This window comes from Lutra lutra, chromosome 17 (assembly GCF_902655055.1).
Source record: "Lutra lutra chromosome 17, mLutLut1.2, whole genome shotgun sequence".
In the NCBI taxonomy this organism is placed as follows: Eukaryota; Metazoa; Chordata; class Mammalia; order Carnivora; family Mustelidae; genus Lutra; species Lutra lutra.
The window spans coordinates 37,288,512-37,311,502 of record NC_062294.1 but is presented as its reverse complement, the minus strand read 5'-3'; the positions used below and the strand labels follow the sequence as shown (position 1 = coordinate 37,311,502).

Here is a 22,991-nt window from a genome sequence, read left to right as displayed (position 1 = left end):
GCAGAGTGTGTGCTCACTAAATAGTGCTGTTGTTAAATTTCATTCGAATTGGGTTCCTTTGCCAAACCCTTCATTCTGAGTCTGTGATGAGGGGTCTGGGTTCGGGTAAAATTTATCAGTGTCTTCTGAAAAACAAGAGTCACTGTTACAGATGTTTTTTGACAATTCCAAATTTTGTTAATTCCCCTCTAGAAAGTCTTATTATTTGTACCACCTGCTGTCTCTCTCTCTTATTGGAGGCAGGCTGATTGTAACAGGTTTGTCTGCAGGAGCTCTCAAGGCCACAGCCACAGAGGCCCAGAGGAGAAACCTAGGACCTTGCAAGATTCAGTGGACAGAGAGTTCTCAGGAGTAATTAAGCAGGACAGCAGATGTGGAGTTGTGGGCAAGCTGAGTACTGGTGTCAGAGGACATTCTCCTCTTTCCCTCACCCTCTGTTGGCATATCTCTTATTCCTCCCTGGGCTACAACTGTTATTAACATTCAGATTTTGGAGATAATGGTTTTAATTAAACTACTTTGCTGTTTACTACTGTTTTGGGAATTTGCTAATTAATCTTTATGTAATTGTTTTGCAATGGTTGTACAGCAAAAGTTCTTAAATTATAAGTTGAAGCTCTCACAGAGAATCTAATTTCTAATCAAACTCCCATGTTAATAAGCAACAATGATGGAGAGAAATTAACTATTTAAAGTCCCTCCCTTCATAGATGTTATCTGTCTTCAACCTGACAAGTTGACCATGCTGTGGAGAGTCCCACACTGATGGTTCTGATGGAACTGTTGATATCCATGTAGTAAGGTCCTAGCTTTCCCTCTCTCTTAATTAGCATTAAGATACTAATTCTGGCCCTATATTTGTAGAGAATATTTCTCTGAAAGGGTTATTCCTAAGAGAGTCACCTCCCTAAGATAGAGGACATGTCACCCTTTATTAAACCCTAGACTCGGGACGCCTGGGTGGCTCAGTTGGTTGGACGACTGCCTTCGGCTCAGGTCATGATCCTGGAGTCCTGGGATCGAGTCCCACATCGGGCTCCCAGCTCCACGGGGAGTCTGCTTCTCCCTCTGACCTTCTCCTCGCTCATGCTCTCTCTCACTGTCTCTCTCTCAAATAAATAAATAAAAATCTTTATAAAAAAAAAAAAAACCCTAGACTCTTCCTCTTTACTAAGGCGACTGCAGGTGTGTGGGAATCACATGTACAGAACTTTGGAAATGAGTAATAAAGGGCTGAAGTGATGTCAGAGTACTCCACAATATGTGAGGTAGATAGAGGAGCATTTCTAATGGATATTGGAGATAATCATTCTTTAATTTCTGAAATAAGAACAGTCCTCATCAACTCCTACAACTTGTTTCCCTACCTGTGAGTATCTGCCTCTCTCTGATTCTGGGTTCTGATCCTGAGTCCTGTAAGGGACAAGCTACAGAAAGGGTTAATCTCCCTTCTTGTTAGTAGCTTCTGGATATAGTGCTATTATATTATCTCAATGATTCTTGTCTCTGGTTGGAAGTCAAGCTCCCTCTGCTAGCAGAGAGCTCTTTTGAGCAGTATAGTGCTCCAGTTAGGGGCATGGACCCTGGAACCAGACTACCTGGGTCCAAAGCCTACCTCTGCCAATTTTTAGCTGTGTAACCTTAGACTAGTTAGGTAACCTCTCTGGGTCTGTAATATCAGGTTTTAAGAATGTACGCCTTATAGTACCAAGATGATGACTAAATGAGATGGAGTATGTCAAGATCTTACTACTGTGCCTGGCACACAGTAACTGAGTATAGTATTATTATCCATTTTTCCATGGTTTGTTTTCCAGCCTGTACCATAGTGCATGCTGAGTGCCATGGAGGGATTGCCTAATTTGCTCTTAGTTATGATATTCCTAGGATCACATGTTTCTTTCCTATTTTACTTTTCCAGTTTAGAGGCAAGTTGGATTGTACCTTATCCGTGTTCCTAAGTGTGTTTAGGGATTGTTGATGTTAAGCAGATATCAACTATAGAAGGAGTTAATTCAGGGATGACAGATGCTGTTCACCTCTCCTTTCACCTGTGGTGGACCTCGCTCACTGATCACAGAACTCTTACTCATTAGGTTTAGGCTTAGCTCAGATTCCTCTCAACACACTGCCTAGACAGCGAAGAGTCAGTATCGTAACCCAAAAAAGAGAACACTCAGCAAATCTGGCACGCTGATGCTTTATTAGAAGGTTCAGTTCCAGCAAGCAAAGTGAGGGTAAAGGAAGTGGAGCAAGGAAGGAGAGAAAGCAAATACAGGTGATGTGTTACCAAGTTGACTAGTTTCTCAAGAACTCTGGCTGGTTGCTCAGTCACATAGGATATCTTTAGGGAAGACATGTGAGAACACCATATCCAGACAGTCCATCTCAGGAGAAGAGCTCAAGGAGTTTATCTTCTGACTTATTTCCATTTCCTACCTCTCAGTGGTCAAAGTCCACTTTGTGGGTCTTCAATGCCTCTTCACCTCCAGGTTGTAATAATCAATCTACCTGCCCATAGGCGGCCACCGAGGAAATCAGAGCCTTCCTGAATCCAGTGGGCTGAACTAGGGCACTAGCACCACAGGTTTCATCACAGCAAGTGTGGTGGGCCCAGGCACAGCCCAGGACACTCCCCAGGGGAGGCTGAGCCCATCCGGATGTTAGAGGATGAGCTGGAAGGCAGTGGAAGTTGGAGCTTTACATCTGTGGGAATGGAGCCTTGGCAGGTGGCCAAAGCTCAGAAAGCTGGAATTGCTGAGTGGACTGAGTTCCTCATAGACTGGCTTTAGTGCAATTGGCACGTGGAATAAAAACCCATTTGACATCCAGGGTTTGGTTGAGAGACATCCCAGGGGCTTTGGTCTCAAAGTCTTTGTCCCATTTCATCCTCATTTTCATTGCCCTCCCCTAGTTCCACAACTTCCTGCTGCAGTACAGAGACCACACCTGACCAAGGTACACTGAACACCATAACCCCTCCCCCCAGGCCCTGCATGCCCATGATGAATCCACAGGAGCGAAGAACAGGGGGTAGCCAGTGGTTCCAGAATTTGGGCACCTGATGTCAGCTTCCATGTTCTGTCTGCTACAGCACATTCCTTCTCTCAACTGTCACTGCACTCTGGCCTAGCCACTTTCAGATCTTACGTCAGGTCATCTCCTTGGTGCTTCATGGTCTCTGGCCACACTGTCCTCTTTTCAGCTCTTCCCAAAAACAGTGTATATGAAGGCCCATATCTATTTCTCGTTGCTGGTTAACTCCTGTTCATCCTGCTAGTCTCGGCTTCAGAAAGACCTTCCTGGGCCCCAAAATATAAAACGGATCTCTGTTGTACATCACATCTAATTGCTCCGTCTGTACAGTATACTTACAGTATACGTATTTAACTGACTTCTATGTCTTCCACTAGGCTATAAGCCCCATGAAGGTAGGGAATGAGATTGTTTTCCACTATGTCTTTAGTTCCCACTCTCTGGCTTATAATAATTATACATGGTAAAATAAAATAAAATAAATGAATGAATTGGTGAAAAACTGAATTCCTCTGTCCTTTTGATCCTTTGTCTCCATGAGCTTTGAGACTGACAAGCTAATAATTCCTACAGCATGAGGGGGCCTGCTATCATTTTCTGTAATGGCTGTCATGATGGTCTTTCAGAAAGTAATTGGCTTAATTATGCCCTAAACTGACCCTTTGGATGGAACTGTAGGATAAATGAACAGAGAGGAATGATTTGGAATGGTCCTGTTGGGTCCAATTATCAGTAAAGAAAGTGATTGAAGATTAGGTCTAGTTTATCCAGGACTCCCCAGCATGAACCACACTGCTCATTATAGCTGCCCTGCCTAGCTTATCATGGGTTTTGGGAAACTAGTCTGCCTACTAATCATTCCCATTTATTTTCTCTGAAAGGGTGGCAGGTATAAGCTCCAAGTTGTGGGAATATAGTGGGAATTCCGGGACCTCAAGATCCAGTGTTGATAAGAGCTTTTAACCCTTCACTGGGTTTCTGAGTGCACAGGTTGTTTAAGTGGCCCTAATTCCAGGGCCAGAAATCAAAGACGCAGTTGTCAATGTTCTTCTCTGCCTCTGATCTAATGATATATATATATAAATATGGTCTGCATGGAATGAATGGAAAACTGGTCATGGAGGTTCTAGAGTCACACAAGGAACAAAACCAAATATGTAAACAGTATCATCTCCTTATTTGTTAGATGGCAATGAGAGTCCTTATGGGGTAGGGTTATAATTATTAGTGCCTGGAGTAGGAGACAGATATACATCTGGGTGAATCAGTAGCCCCAGCCAATTGACTTGGGATACAAATGTTTTGGCGGCGAGGGCATCAGATCTGTATCTACAAAGAGCAATGCAACTGTCTGAAGTTTCAGATTCGTGGTGTTCTCTGTGTCCCTGCCCATCAGTGCCCCATGCACCCAGCTCAGGCTGTTTTACAAAGAGCGCTCTGTTCTTTCTCTCAAAACTTCTGGGGGCACCTGGGTGGCTCAGTCGGTTAAGCATCAGCCTTCAGCTCTGGTTGAGATTTAGAGTCCTGGGATCGAGTCCTTCATCTGGCTCCCTGCTCCGCAGGGAGTCAGCTTCTCCCTTTGACCCTCCTCCTTGCTCATTATCTCTCTTTTTCACTCTCTTTCAAATAAATAAATAAAGACTTAAAAAGACTTCTGGGACTTTATGGCAAAGTTGCCGTATCCTCACTCCATCCCTCTGTTCAAAGAAGCCTCAATAGTTGACTCAAATGATGACTCTGTGAGCATCAGAAGAGCCAGGAAGATCTACTCTCCCTGTTTCTTTTTCTAAATTGTGACTTCCCTCTGAACTCAAGGAGGTGGGAGCTGTGTACACCCCCTTGTATGATTCCCATGGGTGTGCAGAGTTTTGTTTTGGTTTTTATTTTTTAGATGCTGGGGAAGATCGATATATTTATTTTTTGTCTCCATTTAGGTGGGCTGTCCCTTGCTGCTTGCATTCTTTATTTAGGAAAAATGCTTTCACGACAAACACCCAAGGGAACATCCTGAATCTCTAGTCATATTTGAAAGGTTTGAAGAGGTAAGTGGCTATGAGGACTGTACAGAAATATATGATTTTATATAGTCCTTGTCAATCATACCTTATTTCACATTAACTGGAAGTTTTTATTAGTTAGGATAAGTAGTATATGGGACATAATCTATCCCCCTCTGCTTTTGAGGAAGGATTTCTTACCTACTGAGGGTTCTGTGCCCAATACCAGCTCCAATAAGACAAGGGTGAAGAGACTCACAATTGTGCCTGGGATTCTGCAGGGAGGGAGACATACTGTATCATTTTTATGCTGTGCACAATACATTTTAGGGACTGCCAACTTCCCAAAGTACATGAGATATTAGTCAAGCAGAGGCCAAATGGGGTATACTAAATTATCTAATTTTTTTAATTTTTAAATTTTCTTCTTTTTAAAGTTCTTATTTGTTTTTATTTATTTTTTATTATGTTATTTAAATTTTATTCTAAAAAGTTTTATTGCAGATTTCAAACATATACACAAGTAAACAGATTAGTATAATTAACCTCTCGGGTACCAGTTATACAGGTTCAATAATTAGTGATAAATGGGCAATAATTAGTGATAAATGGGCACTTCAATAATTAGTGATAAATCTTACTTCATTTCTATTCCAATCTATTTCCCATACCCTGCCCCACATTATTTTGAAACATCTCTCAGATTTCTATCATTTTATTTATAAATATTTCAGCCTTTTTCCATGGAATAAAAGTTTTTAAAAATGTAATTATAACCACACTACATCTTTCACACTTAAAAAATATTAACAGTAATTCCTTAATAACATCAAACATCAAGTCAGTGTATTTCCTCAGTTGTCATACAAATGCTTTAAATGTTTAAACAGAAAGGGTGGGGTGGGGTGAGGTGAAGAGGGCAGTGCCCAGGAAGTATTTGGAAGGCTACCCCTAGGAGGGACCCACAGAACCTGGAGCCTGGTAGAAAGTTACACCAAGTGCATGCCACTCTCTAGAGCAAAGAGTGTTTCCTATTCAGGACTTAACCTCAGTGTCCCCTCCTGCCAGGCAGTCTCCCCTGCCTGCCTTATCTCGCATAGGCCCTCAGTACTGTCAAGTGGCACCATTTAATTCTCTTTGATAGTGTAAGATACTTTTCTCATCTGGTCATTTTCCTTTACACTCACTGTAGAACTGTATAAAATTTCTAGACAAAAGCTCCATTTTTCTTTTTAAAACAAATAGCTAATAAACTTGTGAATGCGGCAAAAAGACCTTTGAACTAGGCCAGAAACAGCAATTCTTTTAGGAAAAATTTTTCCTAGAGTCAACAGGGTTAGTGTGGACTTTCCAAAGGCAGAGTAATTAATGCATATGAGGAGTAGTTTTGTTCGTTAGCAACAGCAGATCAGTCCATCAAAGTGTATCCAAAAGCTGTTCAGCCTGGTAGTACCAATTGGCAATTTTGTTTTCTTTAATTCAAGTGATGTAATTGTCCCCCTCCCCCTTTCTCATAAAAACCCCTTGCTTTCCCCACACAGGTGACACACTTTTCTGGTTGCTGCTAGAATCTGTGTTGCCCAAATTGGAATTCTGAGATCCCAAATAAAGGCCTTTGTTCTTTTTCTAAACAAACAAACAAACAAACAAAAAATGTCTAAACAGCTTTAATATGGATCCAAAACTGCATTGTGATTGGCTGGGATCTTTTGCATTTCCTTTAATTTATCTTCTCCCTCTCTTTGTGTTTTTTAGTTCTTGCAATATTTTTCTTTGGTTGTTGATGTTATTATTGATGCTGTTTTTCATTGGAGAAACTACATTTTGTCCTGGAGATCTTCCAACAATCTGGATTTTGTGATTGTACCCCTATGGTGTCATTTGACATGCTCATTTGTTCCCTGCATTTTCTATATATTGGTAATTAAATCTAGGTGCTTGGTCAGGTTCAGGTTTGATGTTTTTTGGCAAGACTGTTTCAGAGATGGTGTTGCCATGAGGCCCATAATACCTTATTGTCTCCCTTCACGTGATGTTAGCTGTCATTGATGATAATGGGAAGATCTTATCCTTCACAGGAAGTTACAGGTGGATATTCTAATCTGTCAAGCTTCCTTCATTCATTAGCAAGAATGTATCTATACCCTTATTGACTCTGTTCTTTTTTTTTTTTTTAAGATTTTATTTATTTATTTGACAGAGAGAGATCACAAGTAGATGGAGAGGCAGGCAGAGAGAGAGAGAGAGGGAAGCAGGCTCCCTGCTGAGCAGAGAGCCTGATGCGGGCCTTGATCCCAGGACCCTGAGATCATGACCTGAGCCGAAGGCAGCGGCTTAACCCACTGAGCCACCCAGGCGCCCTTGACTCTGTTCTTATGCTGAGAAGCCACACACATTAAAAAAAAAGGCAAAATAAGAGATACCTTTATAACTATATGGAGTGATTTCCGGGATATATTTGAGAGATTTAAAATGAAATCAGTAACATGTATAGTATGTTACCATTTAAAAAAAATGGAAATGAACACACATACACACACACACAAACACACACATATATAGTGTAATATATGGTGAGCAACTTCATTATATTACAGAGATAACTGCAACTATCTTCATGCTTGCCTCTTCCTTTGTATTCTCTTTTAAAACCAGTGATCTAAACATGATTTCTCTTCTTTGCCAGTCCAATTATGGACTAGTAGGACCACCAACTTTATCTTTTCCCATATGTTGGGTATATTTCTGAAGTTTTAATTCTCTGATTGGATTTTTTTTTTAATTTTCATGGAGATAAGACATACTGCAATAAATCTGAGTCCTTATCACAGTGAGGTATCAACCATACCATCATTGCTTCTAAAGGAAGCAAAATAAATCAGACATGCTCAAAGGTACTAATCAAAGTCTTGGGCTAATAACACTGCCATGTATGTTTAACTAATACAGACTTGCCTAGCTATGACATCACTGGTACAAAAGAGGTGTGGAAGTTGAAGGAAAAGCTCTCTGAATGGTATCTCTAGCGATGGACCAGGAAGATACTAGGATGTTGTTTTAGTTGGTATCTTTGAAATCCTATGGAGAATTGTATAGACAATACTCAGCACCCAAACTATGCAATTAAGGAAAATTGGATAAAAAGATTATTGCAAGATGTGGTCAAGATTTAAAGGGATAGTGGGATACTTCAGGGCAGACGAGAACAGGGAGCCATGTCCACTTCAGACCCTAAGAGAGTAGATGAATGGAGAAGGCTTCCTGGCAGGAGCTCTGGTCTTGATAGAGAGACACAGCTAATATGCAATTATCTGGCAGGGAGCATTCTGTGGGGATAAATTTCTTGACTCCAGTATCCTTCTCCTCTTCGCTGGTGCCTCTCATTGTTAAAACCCAACTAAAAATCAGAGGGCAAAGTAGCCCATAGAGGTTGGCCTCTGAGAGGTTGGCACAGGGCATTATGCCTCAATCTTCTTAGGCCTAGTAGTGCCAGTGAAAGATTTATGTGCCAGTCTGAATTCTTTCGTACATTTTTGGAAGTTTTGATAACTTCTCTTCACACTTGGTGTTTTAAAATTTTATGGGGAGAAATTTTTGTGTAGGTCATTTTGTATTCATGTTACCAAGAAATCAGTGGACGCTTTAAATCTGAAAATTCCAGATATCCTCCAGTTTTATGAAATGGTCTTCTTTTTTCTCTAGCCACTTCTATTCTCTCTCTCTCTAGAATACTTATTGGTGGCTGTTGCTCTGAAGATGGAGTGATTGTATTTTTAGGCTTCTTAAGCTTTCTTTTTCTTTCTGCTTTGTATTTTGGGATAATTGTTGACTTTTTAGACTTTTAAATACATTTTTATTTTGGCAATCATACTGTTTAGTGCTCGATGATTTGCTTTTGTTTTCATATTATTTCTTTTATATAGCAACTTGCTCTCTCTCTCTCTCTTTTTTTTTTTACATAGATGTGACATCTGGAATTTCTCTGAGGAAATTACTTGAAGACCTTTTATTTTTTCAGCTGTTTTAAGATATAGTAGATCAGTCAATATTGTGTAAATTTAAGGTGTACACTGCGATGGTTTATATATGTATAGTGAGATGATTGCCAAAATCAAGTTCATTTATACATTCATCAACTCACATAGTTATTGTTTATTTATTTGTGTAGTGAGAACACATTTTTTTTCTTTTTTTTAGAGAGACAGAGAAAGAGCACCTGTGCACATGAGTCAGGTTGGGGGGCAGGGGGGATGTGGGCATGGGGAGGGGCAGAGGGAGAATCTTAAGCAGGCTCCACACCCAATGTGGTGCCCCACAGGGGCTTGATCTCACAACTCTGAGATCATGACTTGAGCCAAAATCAAGTCAGATGTTTAACTGACTCAGCTGCCCAGGTGCCCCTAGAACACATTAGATCTAAATTTATCTCCTTTCCATTTGCTCTGTCCCCTCCAAAGTCACAAAGTCATGAGACAGGAGACTATAGTGATTAAAAACCTGGGTGTGATTTATGGCATTGACTAGTTTTTTGACCTGGGGCAAGGCACCTGGCCTTTGTACCTTGGTTTCCTCACTTGTGAAAAACCACCTCAAGGAGTTAAGAAGGCAGAGAAGTAGAGAGACCCTGGGCTTTCCTCATCCTTCAAACATAGCTGTATTGAGAGGTCAGGTCACTTATAATACTCATGAAACTGATTTGAGGATTGGAAGAAGGATTTCCACAGTAGGAGGGAGACAGCATGGTAGGTGTGATGTGCATGTAAGTGACTGGCAGGGAAAAAACTATATAGGGGAGAGAACCCTTTCTGTGGGGAGATAAAAGGGAGAGAAGGAGAGTGGGACAGAGGGGTTGAGAGAGAGTGGTGTCAGTTCACACAGGAAGAAAATCCCTTGGACCACAGACTGGGGGTCTGGGGGAACTGAGTAGTTCAGGTTTTTTGCAAGCAGCGAGTGGAGGTCAAGCCCAGAGAATTTGAAAATGCTCAACTTTCACTGGAGGGGAGCTGTCACCCAGGAATGCACAAAAAGTGGTGTAGGGATCTCTAGGGTTGCACTGGGAGAGATCATTCCCCTTTCTGGAGTACATTTGGAATAGGGTACATTGCCTTTCTAAGGACAAGAGACTGCAGGTGCCAGCAAACAGTCTTTCATCAACAGTGAGCAAAAATGTGCACAGAGGCTGGATAATACAGAATCCGAACACCGTACAAGCATGGGACTGTTTTTCTGGGACAAAGGGCACTAGTCAGACTATAGTAAGCCTCAAACCTGGAAGAGGGAGCATATCTCAGTGCACTGGCTATTTTAAGATCTGGAGTTTTTAATCCCAGTCACACTAGAAATAAAACACAGGAGACCTGAGTGTCAGACACACTGACGGCCCTCACTTCCTGAACAGCAGGAGGTGTGAGACACCCCCCACCCCCAAATCTGGGATCTAGAAAGTGGAGTGTTATCATTTTACCCATGCAGTCAACATGGCTGGACATCAGAGAGCAACACAGTATCTCCCAGTGGAGGTGTGAGCCATTTACATTAACCCTGCCCCTTGTGCTTAGCAAGTGCTTCTTTTTTTTACTGGGATGGGATTGACTAAGCCAATGGAGAGGATCTCTCTCCCAGAAGAGCAAAGCAGGCAGCATGCCACATGCACCAAATCTACTGATCATGCAATGCTTCAAAGTGTGATCATGCAATGCTTCAGTTCAGTTAGGACAAAGCTGTATTTTTTTTTTCTTTCTCCTTTGGAATCAGGCTTATAATTTTTTGTTTGTTAATTTGCTTTTTCATTACCTTCTCTCTCTCTCTCTTTGAACAACTTTCTTTTTTTCTTTTCTTTTTCTTTATCTTTTTCCTTTTTGTTTGAAATCAATCTTACAGGTTTGTTTTTGCTTTTGTTTTTCAATTGTCTGTGTGGTTTTTTTTTTTTTTTTTGTACCTTTCCCTTTTCTCTCTCTCTCTTTTTCCTTTCATTTCTTTTTTTCCCAGACTTTTTTCAACAAACAAATCAAAACTCACCTATAAGTCCAAGCACTCCCCACTTCAAGCAAGAATGAGCTCTGCAGAGGATGACCAGTGGGAAAAAGCAACCAAAATCCAAGAGCAGAATGCACACAGCATACATCAGAAACACTTCATGAAGTGCCAAGCCTTGGACAGTGTATGACCTATTTTTAATACATAACAAGCTTTCATAACATGCAAGAGATAAAAAGAATTTGGCTAAATTTGGCTAAAGAAATTTAGCCAACATGACAAGATAGAGGAATTCTCCCCAAAAGAAAGGTCAGGAAAATATCACAGCCAGACACTTGCTGAAAACAGATACAAACAATATATCTGAAAAAGAATTTCGATCAATAGTCACAAGACTACTAGCTGGACTTGAGAAAAAAAACATAGACAAAACAGAGAAACCCTTGCTGCAGAGATAGAAGACCTAAAAATTAGGCTAATTTTTTTTTTTAATACAAATTTAAGATTTTATTAAAAATTATTTGTTATTTAACATAATATCTCGATGGTTACGGAAAGCTTTTAACAGAGCAAAATAATGACTTCTGTGAATAAACAGAAGAGTGAATGGTGTTAACTGTGACATTTAAGCGATCACATGGTTTTAATTATTCTTTTGATAATACACAACTTTGTGAACATCTATTCAAGGGACTGAACTCTGTGCCTACTATGGAATTTGCAGTTGAATTAGAGCTTTGTTTCCTGCCTTTGGCATTTTTAAGCAAACAAATGGAAATGGTTTTAAGAATTTATAAAAAATCTACCACCTACCAAAAGCATTTAAAAGGTAAAGTGATGAGTGCTAGAAAGAGGGAAAAACAACAACACCACACACACACGGTATTTATTTGTGGAATACAGTAACAGAAAATAGAAGTCATAATGAGAGAAGCAACCAGAAGTTCAGCCCATGCCAACACTTTATTTGTTCTTGGCTGTCAGGGGTTTCCGGCTGATCTTTTTCGATTTGTCATTATTTTTCTTCGGTGGTTCTGGGTTTGCTTGCATGTGTCTGCCGTAGAGGTACTTGTACGTCTCAGAACGGATATATTCAAAAACATGGGACACGCCAAGCTGGAACTGGTCAGCAATTGGGGTCACCCAGGGATTGTTCTCTGCTTTGAACACTTGCTTCTGACCAGTTAAATCCAAGTTTCCTAGTTCTGGGGGCAGAACAGTCAGGCGATTCCCCTGAATGTGGAGTTCCTTAAGCTGAGTAAGCTCCCCGATTTCTTTAGGCAGCGAGATCAGGTCGTTATCCCTAAGGCTGAGTATCTGCAACTTTGTGAGCTTCCCAATATCTGGCGGCAGGATTTCAAAATCGTTGTCACTTAGATAGAGTGCACGCAGGGTGGTAAGGTAGAAGAAGTTTCCGGGAAGAGAATGTTCATTCAAGTTGTTGTAAGTCAAATCAAGGACCTCAAGAGCTGGAGAGAGCCAAATCCTCGAGGCAAAGTGTTTAGTCTATTCATGCCCAAGTTCAGGTGTTTCAGCTTCTGAAGGGCTGCTGATCTGTGTGGGCAGCTCCTCAATCTGGTTATTAAAAAAGTTGAGCACTTCCAAATTCTTCAGCTCTGCTATGTTTGGTGGCACCATTGTTAGCTTGTTGTGGCTGAGGACCAGCTGTGTGATGTGGGATAAGGAGAACAAGCCGTTGACATCCAGCATGTTGGAGATGCCCCGGTCACTCATGTCCACTTCCGGCTGGTTCTTCTCCCGGCTCTCCTCCACCAACTTTTTCAAAGACTTGGACATGTTCGCGGAGGGCAGCACCTAACAGGTTGGGCGAGGGAAGCACGGGCTTCCACAGGGCACACTTCAGTGGCAGGAGGTGCACTCGGTCAGTGCAAAACGCGGACCGGAACCTAGGCTAATTTTTTTTTTTTAATGCTATAACAAATGCAAAACAGTTTGGAGATAATCACAATGAAAAGGCAGAGAAGACAGTGGGTGATATAGAAGATAAAATTATGGAAAATAATGAATCTGAAAAGAAGAGTGAAAGAAAACTATTAGATCATAAAAGTAGACTTAGAGAACTCAGTGATTCCATAAAGCAAAATAATATCCATATCATAGGAGTCCCAGAAGAAGAAGAACAGGAAAAAAAAAAAAAAGGCAGAAGGCTTATTTGAACAAATTATAGTTGAGAATTTCCTTAATCTGGGAAAGGAAATAAGAATTCAAGTCCAAAAGGCACAGATAACTCACCTCAAAACAAAATAAAACAAAACAAACAACAACAACAATAAAAAAAAGGTCAACACCAAGACATATAGTGAAATTTGCAAAATACTAAGAGAGAGAATTCTGAAAGCAGCAGGGGGAAAAAATGGTCCTTAACTTATAAGTGTAGACACATAAGATTAGCAGCAGTCCTGTCCACAGAGACCTGGCAGGCCAAAAGGGAGTGGTATGATATATACAACATGCTAAATGGGAAAAATATGCAGCAAAGAATATTTTATCCAGAAAAACTGTCATTCAGAATAGAAGGAGAGATAAAGGGTTTCTAAGACAAACAAAAAACTAAAGGAGCTCAAGAATGCAAAACCAGCCCTGCAAGAGATATTAAAGGGGCAGGAAAGAGGGACCAAAAGTAACAAAGAATAGAACAGAATAGAGACAATCTACAGGAACAGTGACTTTACAGGTAATACAATGGCACAAAATTCATATCTTTCAAAAATTACTCTGAATGTAAATGGACTAAATTCTCCAATCGAAAGACAAAGTATTAGAATAGATTAAAAAAAATAAGACATCAATATGCTGTTTACATGAGAATCATTTTAGACCTAAAGACACCTCCTGATTGAAAGTGAGGGGGAGGGGGAGGAAAATTTATCAAGCTAATGGACATCAAAAGAAAGTTGAAGTAGCCATTCTTACATCAGACAAACTAGATGTTAAAACAAAGACTATAAATAAAAGATGACACAGGACACTATATCATAGTAATGGGGCCTATCAAACAAGAAGGTCTAACAATTATAAATATTTATACCCCTAACCTGGGAGTAGCAAATATGTAAATCAATTAATAACAAACTTAAAGAAAATCACTGAGACTAATAGAGTAATAGTAGGGGGACTTTAACACCCCACTCTTAGCAATGGACAGATCATGTAAACAAAATATCAACAAGGAAACAGGGTTTTAAATGACTCATTGGACCAGATGGACTTAACAGATACATACAAAGCATTTCATCCTAAAGCAGCAGAGTACACATTCTTTTTTTTTTTTTAAGATTTTATTTATTTATTTGACAGAGAGAGATCACAAGGAGGCAGAGAGGCAGGCAGAGAGAGAGGAGGAAGCAGGCTCCCCACCGAGCAGAAGCCCGATGCGGGGCTCGACCCCAGGACCCTGGGACCATGACCTGAGCCGAAGGCAGAGGCTTAAGCCACTGAGCCACCCAGGCACCCCCAGAGTACACATTCTTTATGAGTGCATATGGATAATTGTCCACAATAGTTCACATACTGGGTCACAAATCAGGCCTCAACTGGTACAAAAAGATTGAGATAACGCCATGCATATTTTCAGACCACAATGCTATGAAACTTGAAGTCAACCACAAGAAAAGATTTGGAAGGATCACAAATGCATGGAGTTAAAGAACATCCTACTAAAGAATGAATGGTTCAAACAGGAAACTGAAGAAGAACTTAAAAAATACATGGAAACAAATGAAATTGAAAACACAATAGTTCAGAACCCGTGGGATGCAGCAAAGGCTAAGAGAGCAAAGGCTAAGAGGAAGTGTATTGCAATAGGTCTTCCTCAAGAAGCAAGAAAAGTCTCAAGTATACAACCTTAAGTTACACCTAAAGGAGCTGGAAAAAGAACAACAAATGAAGCCTAAATCCAGAAGCATAAGAGAAATAGTAAAGGTTAGAGCAGAAATCAATGATAAAGAAATTTTTAAAAAACCAAAACAGTAAAACAGATCAATAAATCTAGGAGCTAGTTCTTTGAAAGAATTAACAAAATTGATAAAACCCTAACCAGGTTTATCAAAAAGAAGATAGAAAGGACCCAAATAAAATCATGAAGAAGAGAGATCACAATCAATACTGCCAACCACAAACAATTTTAAGAGGACACTATGAGCAATTGTATGCCAACAAATTAGGCAATCTGGAAGAAATGCATAATTCACTAGAAAATATAAACTGCAAAAACTGAAACAGAGTTAAAAAACCTGAACCAAGACCCATTACCAGTAAAGAAGTTGACTCAGTAATCAAAAATTTCCCAACAAATAAAAATCCAGGGCTGGATAGTTTCCCAGGGGAATTCTATCAAACATTTAAAGAAGAATTAATGACTATTCTTCTGAAGCTATTCCAAAAAATAGAAATGGCAGGAAAACTTCCTAACTCATTCTATGAGGCCAACATTACCTTGACCCCCAAACCAGGCAAAGACCCCACTAAGAAGGAGAACTACAGACCAATATCCTTGATGAACATGGATGCAAAAATTCTCAGCATTAAACTACCTAATTGGATCCAACAGTACATTAAAAGGATATTCTATACCACTAAATGGGATTAATTCCTGGGCTGCAAGTGTGGTTCAACATTTACAAATCAATAAGTGATATATCACATTAGTACAAGAAAGGATAAGAATCATATGGTTCTCTCAATAGATGCAGAAAAAGCATTTGACAAAATACAGCCTCTCCTTTTTTGATAAAAACCCTCAACAAAGTAGAGATAGAAGGAACATACCTCAACATCATAAAGGCCATATATGAGAGATGAGTAGTTATTATAATCCTCAATGGGGAAAAACTGAGAGACTGAGAGCTTTTCCCCTAAAGTCAGGAGCACGACAGGGATGTCTAGTCTCACCATTGTTGTTCAACGTAGTACTGGAAGTCCTAGCCTCAGCAATCAAACAACAAAAAGAAAAAACGTCCATATTGGCAAAGAAGAAGTCAAAGTTTCGCTCTTCCCAAACAATATGATACTCTATGTAGAAAACCCAAAAGACTGCACCAAAAAACTGCTAGAGTTCATACGGGAATTCAGCAAAACTGCAGGATATAAAATCAATGCACAGAAGTCTGGAATTTCTATACACCAATAACGAAGCAGCAGAAAGAGAAATCAAGGAACAGATTCCATTTACAATTGCATCAAAAACCATAAGATACTTAGGAATAAAACTAAAAAAGAGGCAAAAGATCTGTATTCTGAATACTATAGAAAACTTATGAAAGAACTTGAGAAACACAAAGTAATGGAAAAACATTCCATGGTCTTGGATTAGAAGCACAAATAGTGCTAAAATGTCTATACTACCCAAAGCAATCTACACATTCAATACAATCCCTATCAAAATAACACCAGCATTTTTTGCAGAGCTGGAACAAACAATCCTAAAATTTGAATGGAACCAGAAAAGACCCTGCATAATGAAAGGAGTGTTGAAAAAGAAAACCAAAGCTGAACATCACAATTGCAGACTAAAAGCTATGTTACAAACCTGTAATCATCAAGATAATTGGTACTGGCACAAAAACAGACACATAGATCAATGGAACAGCATAGAGAACCCAGAAGTGGAACCTCAACTCTATGGTCAACTAATCTTTGACAAAGCATCCGGAAAGATATCCAGTGGAAAAAAGACAGTCTTCTCAACAAATGGTATTGGAAAAAATGGGCAGCCACATGCAGAAGAATGAAACTGGACCACTTTCTTTCTTTCTTTCTTTTTTAAAAAGATGTTATTTATTTATTTATTTGACAGACAGAGATCACAAGTAGGCAGAGAGGCAGGCAGAGAGAGAGGAGGAAACAGGCTCCCCGCAGAGCAGAGATCTCCATGTGGGGCTGGATCCCAGGACTCTGGGATCATGACCTGAGCCGGAGGCAGAGGCTTTAACCCACTGAGCCACCCAGGTGCCCTGAAACTGGACCACTTTCTTACACCATACACAAAAATAAATTCAAAATGGATTCAAGACCTAAATGTGAGACAGGAATCCACCACAATCCTAAAGAACACAGGCAACAACTTTTTACTAGACACATCTCCAGAGGTAATGGAAACAAAAGCAATGATTAACTATTGGGACGTCATCAAGATAAGAAGCTTCTGCACAGCAAAGGAAACAGTCAACCTATTAGAAAGGCATCCTACAGAATGGAAGAAGATATTTGCAAATAACATATCAGATAAAGGGTTGTATGCAAAATTTGTAAACAACTTTTCAAACTCAACACCCAAGAAACAAAAAATCCAATCAAGAAATGGCTAGAAGACATGAACAGAGATTTCTCCAAGGAAGAAATACAAATAACCAATAGCCACATGTAAAAATGCTCAATATCACTCATCATCAGGGAAATACAAGTCAAAACCACACTGAGATACCACCCCACACTGATCTGAATGGGTAAAATTAACCACTCAGGAAACAACAGATGTTGGCGAGGATGCAGTAAAGGGGGAATCCTCTTACGTTTTTGGTGGGAATGCAAACTGGTAGGGCCACTCTGGAGAACAGTAGGGAGGTTCTGCAAAAAGTTGATGATATGTCATTTGCAAAAAGCTAAAAATAGAACTACCCTAAACCTAGCAGTAGCACTCACTGTTAGGTGCTAATCCAAAGAATACAAAAATGTTGATTTGAAAGGGGACATGTACCCAGTACTTATAGCAGCAGTGTCCACAATAGTCAAAACATGGAAAGAGCCCAAATGTCCATCAACTGATGGATGAATAAAGATGATGTGGGAGATATCCATATCTATATATCTATATCTATATATCTGTATATATAATGGAATATTACTCAGCCTACAAAAGAATGAAATCTTGCCATTTGCAAGGATGTGGATGGAACTGGAGTATATTGTGCTTGCTAAGCAAAATAAGTCAGTGAAAGAAAGACAAATACTATGATTTCACTAATATGTAGAATTTAAGAAACAAAGCAGGTGAACTTTGGGGAAGGGAAGGAAATATAAGATAAAAACAGAGAGGGAGGCAAACCATGAGAAGCTCTTAACTATAGGGAACAAACGGAGGACTGCTGGAGGGGGGAGGGGTAATTGTGATGGACATTAAAGAGGGTACTTGATGTAATGAGCACTGGGTGTTCAAATGACAAATCAGTAAATACTACCCCTGTAACTAATAATACACCATTGTTCACTAACTTGAGTTTAAATAAAATCTAAGAAATATAAAATTTAAAAAAGCAGTGTGTGAAGATTATATAAGTTAATATTTGCAAAATCTTTAGAAAAGTATTCAATGTTAGCTAGAACCTCTATTCATTTTGGTCTCTCTTCTGTGCTGCTGTTTGTCCTTGAGTAGCTGGTGATTCTTAATTGTCTAAAACTATTTATAAATAGAGTACTGTGGGTTTTCTATATTATTTCTGGACTTTGAGCTCTGTCTGGATAGGTAGGTATACCTTTTCCACTGGCAGAATTACCTGGAAGGATGGGGATGGGCAGGCCTGAGCCTGCGCTAACTTCATCCTACAAGCTCATATAAGGAGGCACAAGAGGATTCTACTCAAAAGGGCTAGCTGCCACTTACAAGCAGATAACTTCAGTGGATCTCCCTTACTATGTGTGTGCATACCAGGGAAAACAATTTGCTTAGACATTAACTAGGCATTTCTTCAGGTAAATATTTCTACTTTGGCCCATTCTTTTTCAAATCTCTGCACCTGCCAATTGTGGAGTGGCATTTTCCCTTATCCTCGAAAAAGGAGTTCATTTCCTGCCTTCCCCAGAGCCTTCTCCTATGCCAGCTCCAAGCTGTGCACCACCAGCACACTACCCACATTCAACATTTCAGAAATTCCTCACAATTCTCCCTCCTCTGATATCCCTCCATTTTACCCCTATTCTTACAGGATTTTATTTCCTCTTATACCTCTTTTCTGTTGTCTTATAGAAGAAGAGGAAATAAATACATACTCTATCAGCTGAACTAGACACTCCAAACTCAACTTACAAAATTTTACTTTTTAGGGATGCTGTGAGTTTTGCTATCTGTGAACATTGGCTGTTTGCAAGTTCACATCCTCCTCCTAGGTCTCCAGGGTACCTGTACACTCATGTGCTATAGACATAGTCTCACTGTACACTGATTATCTACTTGTCCTCCTCTCCTAGGACAGATGGGAGAGGAATATCTTGCAGTTATCACAGTCCCTGACATGTGCTCAGCATTTTATCTCTGTGTGTCCCCCTATTCTCTTGCTCACCATTGAACATTAGAACTTGACATAGATTCCAAATTCATACTGACCAAGGGCAGTGGGTACTTTTTTAAAATCTGGGACAAAAAAAAATGTTCAGTAGAGTAGGGGATATAATGCCAGTTTACAGAATCTGCAATGGGGAAAAGATTATATTTAGGCCCTCCATGCCTACATAGTTATAAGCACTGGGCTATAAATTTGGCACTTAACCTCTGGGAGACCACAGCAAAGAGTGAAACACATTAGCAATATCTACTTTTTGTTAATAATACATTCTTGAAAACATGCATAAAAGACATTTGAAAATAAACAAGAGTATTACAGTTTTGATTGTGGTGGTGTTTGGGTGGTAGTGTGTTTCATGCCAGAGATTGAAATATACTATAATATTTCTAAATACATTGTGCCTTTTGGGCACAACATTATTCAAAACATTACATTTAATCTTGTTCTTTTTCTTTGTAATTCAACCATATTTGAAAGTCCATTTGAGATGGAGATTCACACCATTTGAGAAGTGATCATGCTTGATCAATTCTATCTTGGCCTTAATTATATTACATTTATGGGACCAATATTTTTGTTACTAGTATCAGCACTTTCACTTTCCTGTTCTAATTTATTTTTAAAGCATTAAAAAAAAACACATAAAGAGATTTCATAAACACTACAGTTTATCAAATTAAACTCTTGGGAGATGGGCACTACTACACCCATGAGAGCTCTGGAGGCTTGTCAACTGATGTATGAGAGTCCAAATTCAGATTGTTAAGGTTTAATTCTGTCACTATATACTTTATGAAAATCAAACATGTGAAAGTTAAAGAAACCTTCAATCATGAAATTCGCATTTTTTTTTCCCTGGAAAACAAAGTTACTCTGGGGATTCGACTTACAAGAATGAATAATCCAGGCCTCGGAATTCTGTGCTTTGGAAAAGTGAACACCCCCAAGCATACAAATTTTTTTTTTAAGATTTTATTTATTTATTTGTCAGAGAGAGAGAGGGAGAGAGAGCGAGCACAGGCAGACAGAATGGCAGGCAGAGGCAGAGGGAGAAGCAGGCTCCCTGATGAGCAAGGAGCCCGATGTGGGACTCAATTCCAGGACGCTGGGATCATGACCTGAGCCGAAGGCAGCTGCTCAACCAACTGAGCCACCCAGGCGTCCCAAGCATACACATTTTAACACACACATACTGTTGTGTAGTTTAGAATACCAGTATAAATGTATATGTTTTTACTGTGATTTTCCTTCACCTGGGTAAGTTATTACATACAGTGAAACATCTTGTGAAATTATTATTATTTAAATTCATATTTTCTTAATGCAGGACCTACTTATAGATGAAGGGATGTTAAAATTTAGGTACATTTTTAAAAATGGTATTCTTCCGGTTTCAGCTTTGGTGGGAACCCCAACACAATTGGTACAAATTACTCCTAAATTGTAAGTAGCAACTATTGCTTTGAAAAATAAATCTATACATGCAGGAACTTAACAAAATAGAACTTTATATCTCATCCACACAGTGGTCTACTGTAGCTTTCCTCCACCCAGGCTTTTTCCATTGTGTCTCCACAATCCTCCAGGGCCTCAGAATCCTCTGCACCCCTCAGAGGGAATGAAGAGGAACTGTGGAAAAGGCACACACATTTCTCACATACCTGGTCCTTGCTCATATTCATTACTTCTGTTTCCATTCCATTCATGAGATTTCATAATTGGCTTGGCCTACATGCAAAGAAGACTGGGAAATGTGGCCCCTCTCTGGAGAGTCACTTTCCAGAAACAACACAGTGCAATGAAAGGAGAAGCTAGAACTGTGGTTGATAGCTTTCCCCATCCAAAGCAAATAATGGGAGATGGGCTAGAAATAGCCCAAAATGTCCCCTGAGAGGAGAATGTACAGGAAAGGGAAATGAGAGGTCTTGTGAATGAATCTGCTGGGCTAACTACCTGCCCCTCCACCGTCCACCCTGTCCACTCCAATGCCAAATAATACGTTTTAAAAACTGGACTTTAAAAAAAAGTGCATTTTATCCTCGGACATGAACCATTTCCCAACTCCTAACCTCTCCAGCTTCAGTTTCAGGCTCTGTGCAATGGGGACAATATTATCAACCACGTGGCAGTGTTGTGAGGATAAAGGGACATAACAAATATAAAAGAACTTTCTAAATTGTGGAGTGCTATGTGCCTAAATCTGAAGTTAACAACAAACCGTTGGCCCTCGTGGACCGTCATTCTTTGTTGTTTGGAAGTCTGCCCTGGTTACTATTTTGTGTGATGTAGATGAAACACTCCTCATTTTCTTAGTATCTTGACTACAGGGGAAAATTATAGTCATTAATGCACACTATTAAATTATGTCAAATACTAGACTCAAATTTTCTGCTGAATACCAAATACATTTTGGCTAAAAGGAAAACCTGATGTAGATTTAGGGTTGTGTTTGGGATTCTCTTTCCCGCCTCCCCTCTATTCTGCCCCTTCTTCAGAGTAGCATAATATATTGCTACAGTTCAAAGGGAATAATAGTAAATAACATCATAAAGATTTGGGTCAATTGTAAAGTATGACTCAGTATCTGGCAGTGTCAGACTATAGACTCCAGTCAAAGTGTATAAGATCTCAATACCTACCATGGAAAGAAAGGAGTTTCCTTTTGCAGTATATCCCAGAATATGGCGGGTCTCCCATGGGCATCCTCAGATCCAACTTCAGACCAGCTTTGAAACACTCAAATACAAGTTTCACTAAGTAGTAGCAAGCAAGCCATGTGTTTACTGGAAGTTTCACAGTGAGACCCAGAAGAAGGTCCATAACCTTACCACATATCAGACAACCCACCCCATACCCCTTCCTGCTACCCACTCACCCACCACTAAATTTTCCCTGGCCCCAACCTTATCCCAGTATTCTCCACTATGTTTTTTTTTCATTTTTCTCTTACTGAGCAATCCAGCTCTGTCCCAGGTCCTCTACCACTGCGTTTCCCTATCACCTTCCATGACACAGTTCACCTTCTTAGGGAGGCAGCTGGGGAGGGTAACTTACCCATTTACATGGGTTTTCCTTTCTCTTTCCTATGCTGTGTGTGCCACAGTGTGAGGCACTATGACCCCAGTGGTAATTACGAATCAGACTTTGTTTGCAAAGTGCTCTCCCTCTGCTGGCTTCAGCAGTTAACTTTCTGTGATGGCTTAGTTTTCATAATGCTTTTAACATTCATCTTCATTTTGCTCCTCAGAAACTCCTCCATAAAGACAGGCTTTATTTATCATGTGCATTTGTCAGGAGAGGACTCTGAGTTAGTAAAATGTGACTTCTATAACATCACACAGTGATCTTGGGCAGAAGAAAATCCACAACTCTTCATGTCTTAAAAAAACGTATTTTTGCTTTTGCAACAGAGAATTCACAAGGCATCAAAAGAATTCCAAGTGACAAAAAGACGGAAAAGGTTTTATCACTGAATTGAGCCCTTTCTTGCTAGAGGCATCTGGAACTGGGTAAGGACTTAGATGTCCCCCTGCCCTGCAGAAAGAACCATATCAGTAAAACTTCCTACAAATGCCAGGCTGAATTCAGGGTGCAAAAGCAACTATTCTATCTCAGTGAATCTTACCTTCCCCATGGTCTCACCCATAACCAGCCACATCTTGGGGGGAAAATGAACTTTCTGCTC

General features: G+C 39.8%; 1 protein-coding gene and 1 long non-coding RNA gene across 2 annotated transcripts; one reads left to right on the top strand and one right to left on the bottom strand.

Annotated features, from left to right (window-relative positions):
• The first annotated feature begins 1,290 nt into the window (after positions 1-1,290).
• LOC125089939 (uncharacterized) lies at positions 1,291-19,277 on the top strand. The gene is made up of 3 exons (XR_007124105.1): positions 1,291-1,369; positions 4,971-5,078; positions 19,212-19,277. It is a non-coding gene; the product is annotated as an uncharacterized LOC125089939 (long non-coding RNA).
• LOC125089938 (ras suppressor protein 1-like) lies at positions 11,501-12,909 on the bottom strand. Its single transcript, XM_047712442.1, is given in 3 exon segments — positions 11,501-12,484; positions 12,487-12,553; positions 12,555-12,909. Coding segments are annotated over 3 exon segments (831 nt in total). The 5' UTR covers positions 12,807-12,909; the 3' UTR covers positions 11,501-11,972.
• Positions 19,278-22,991: the final 3,714 nt, after the last annotated feature.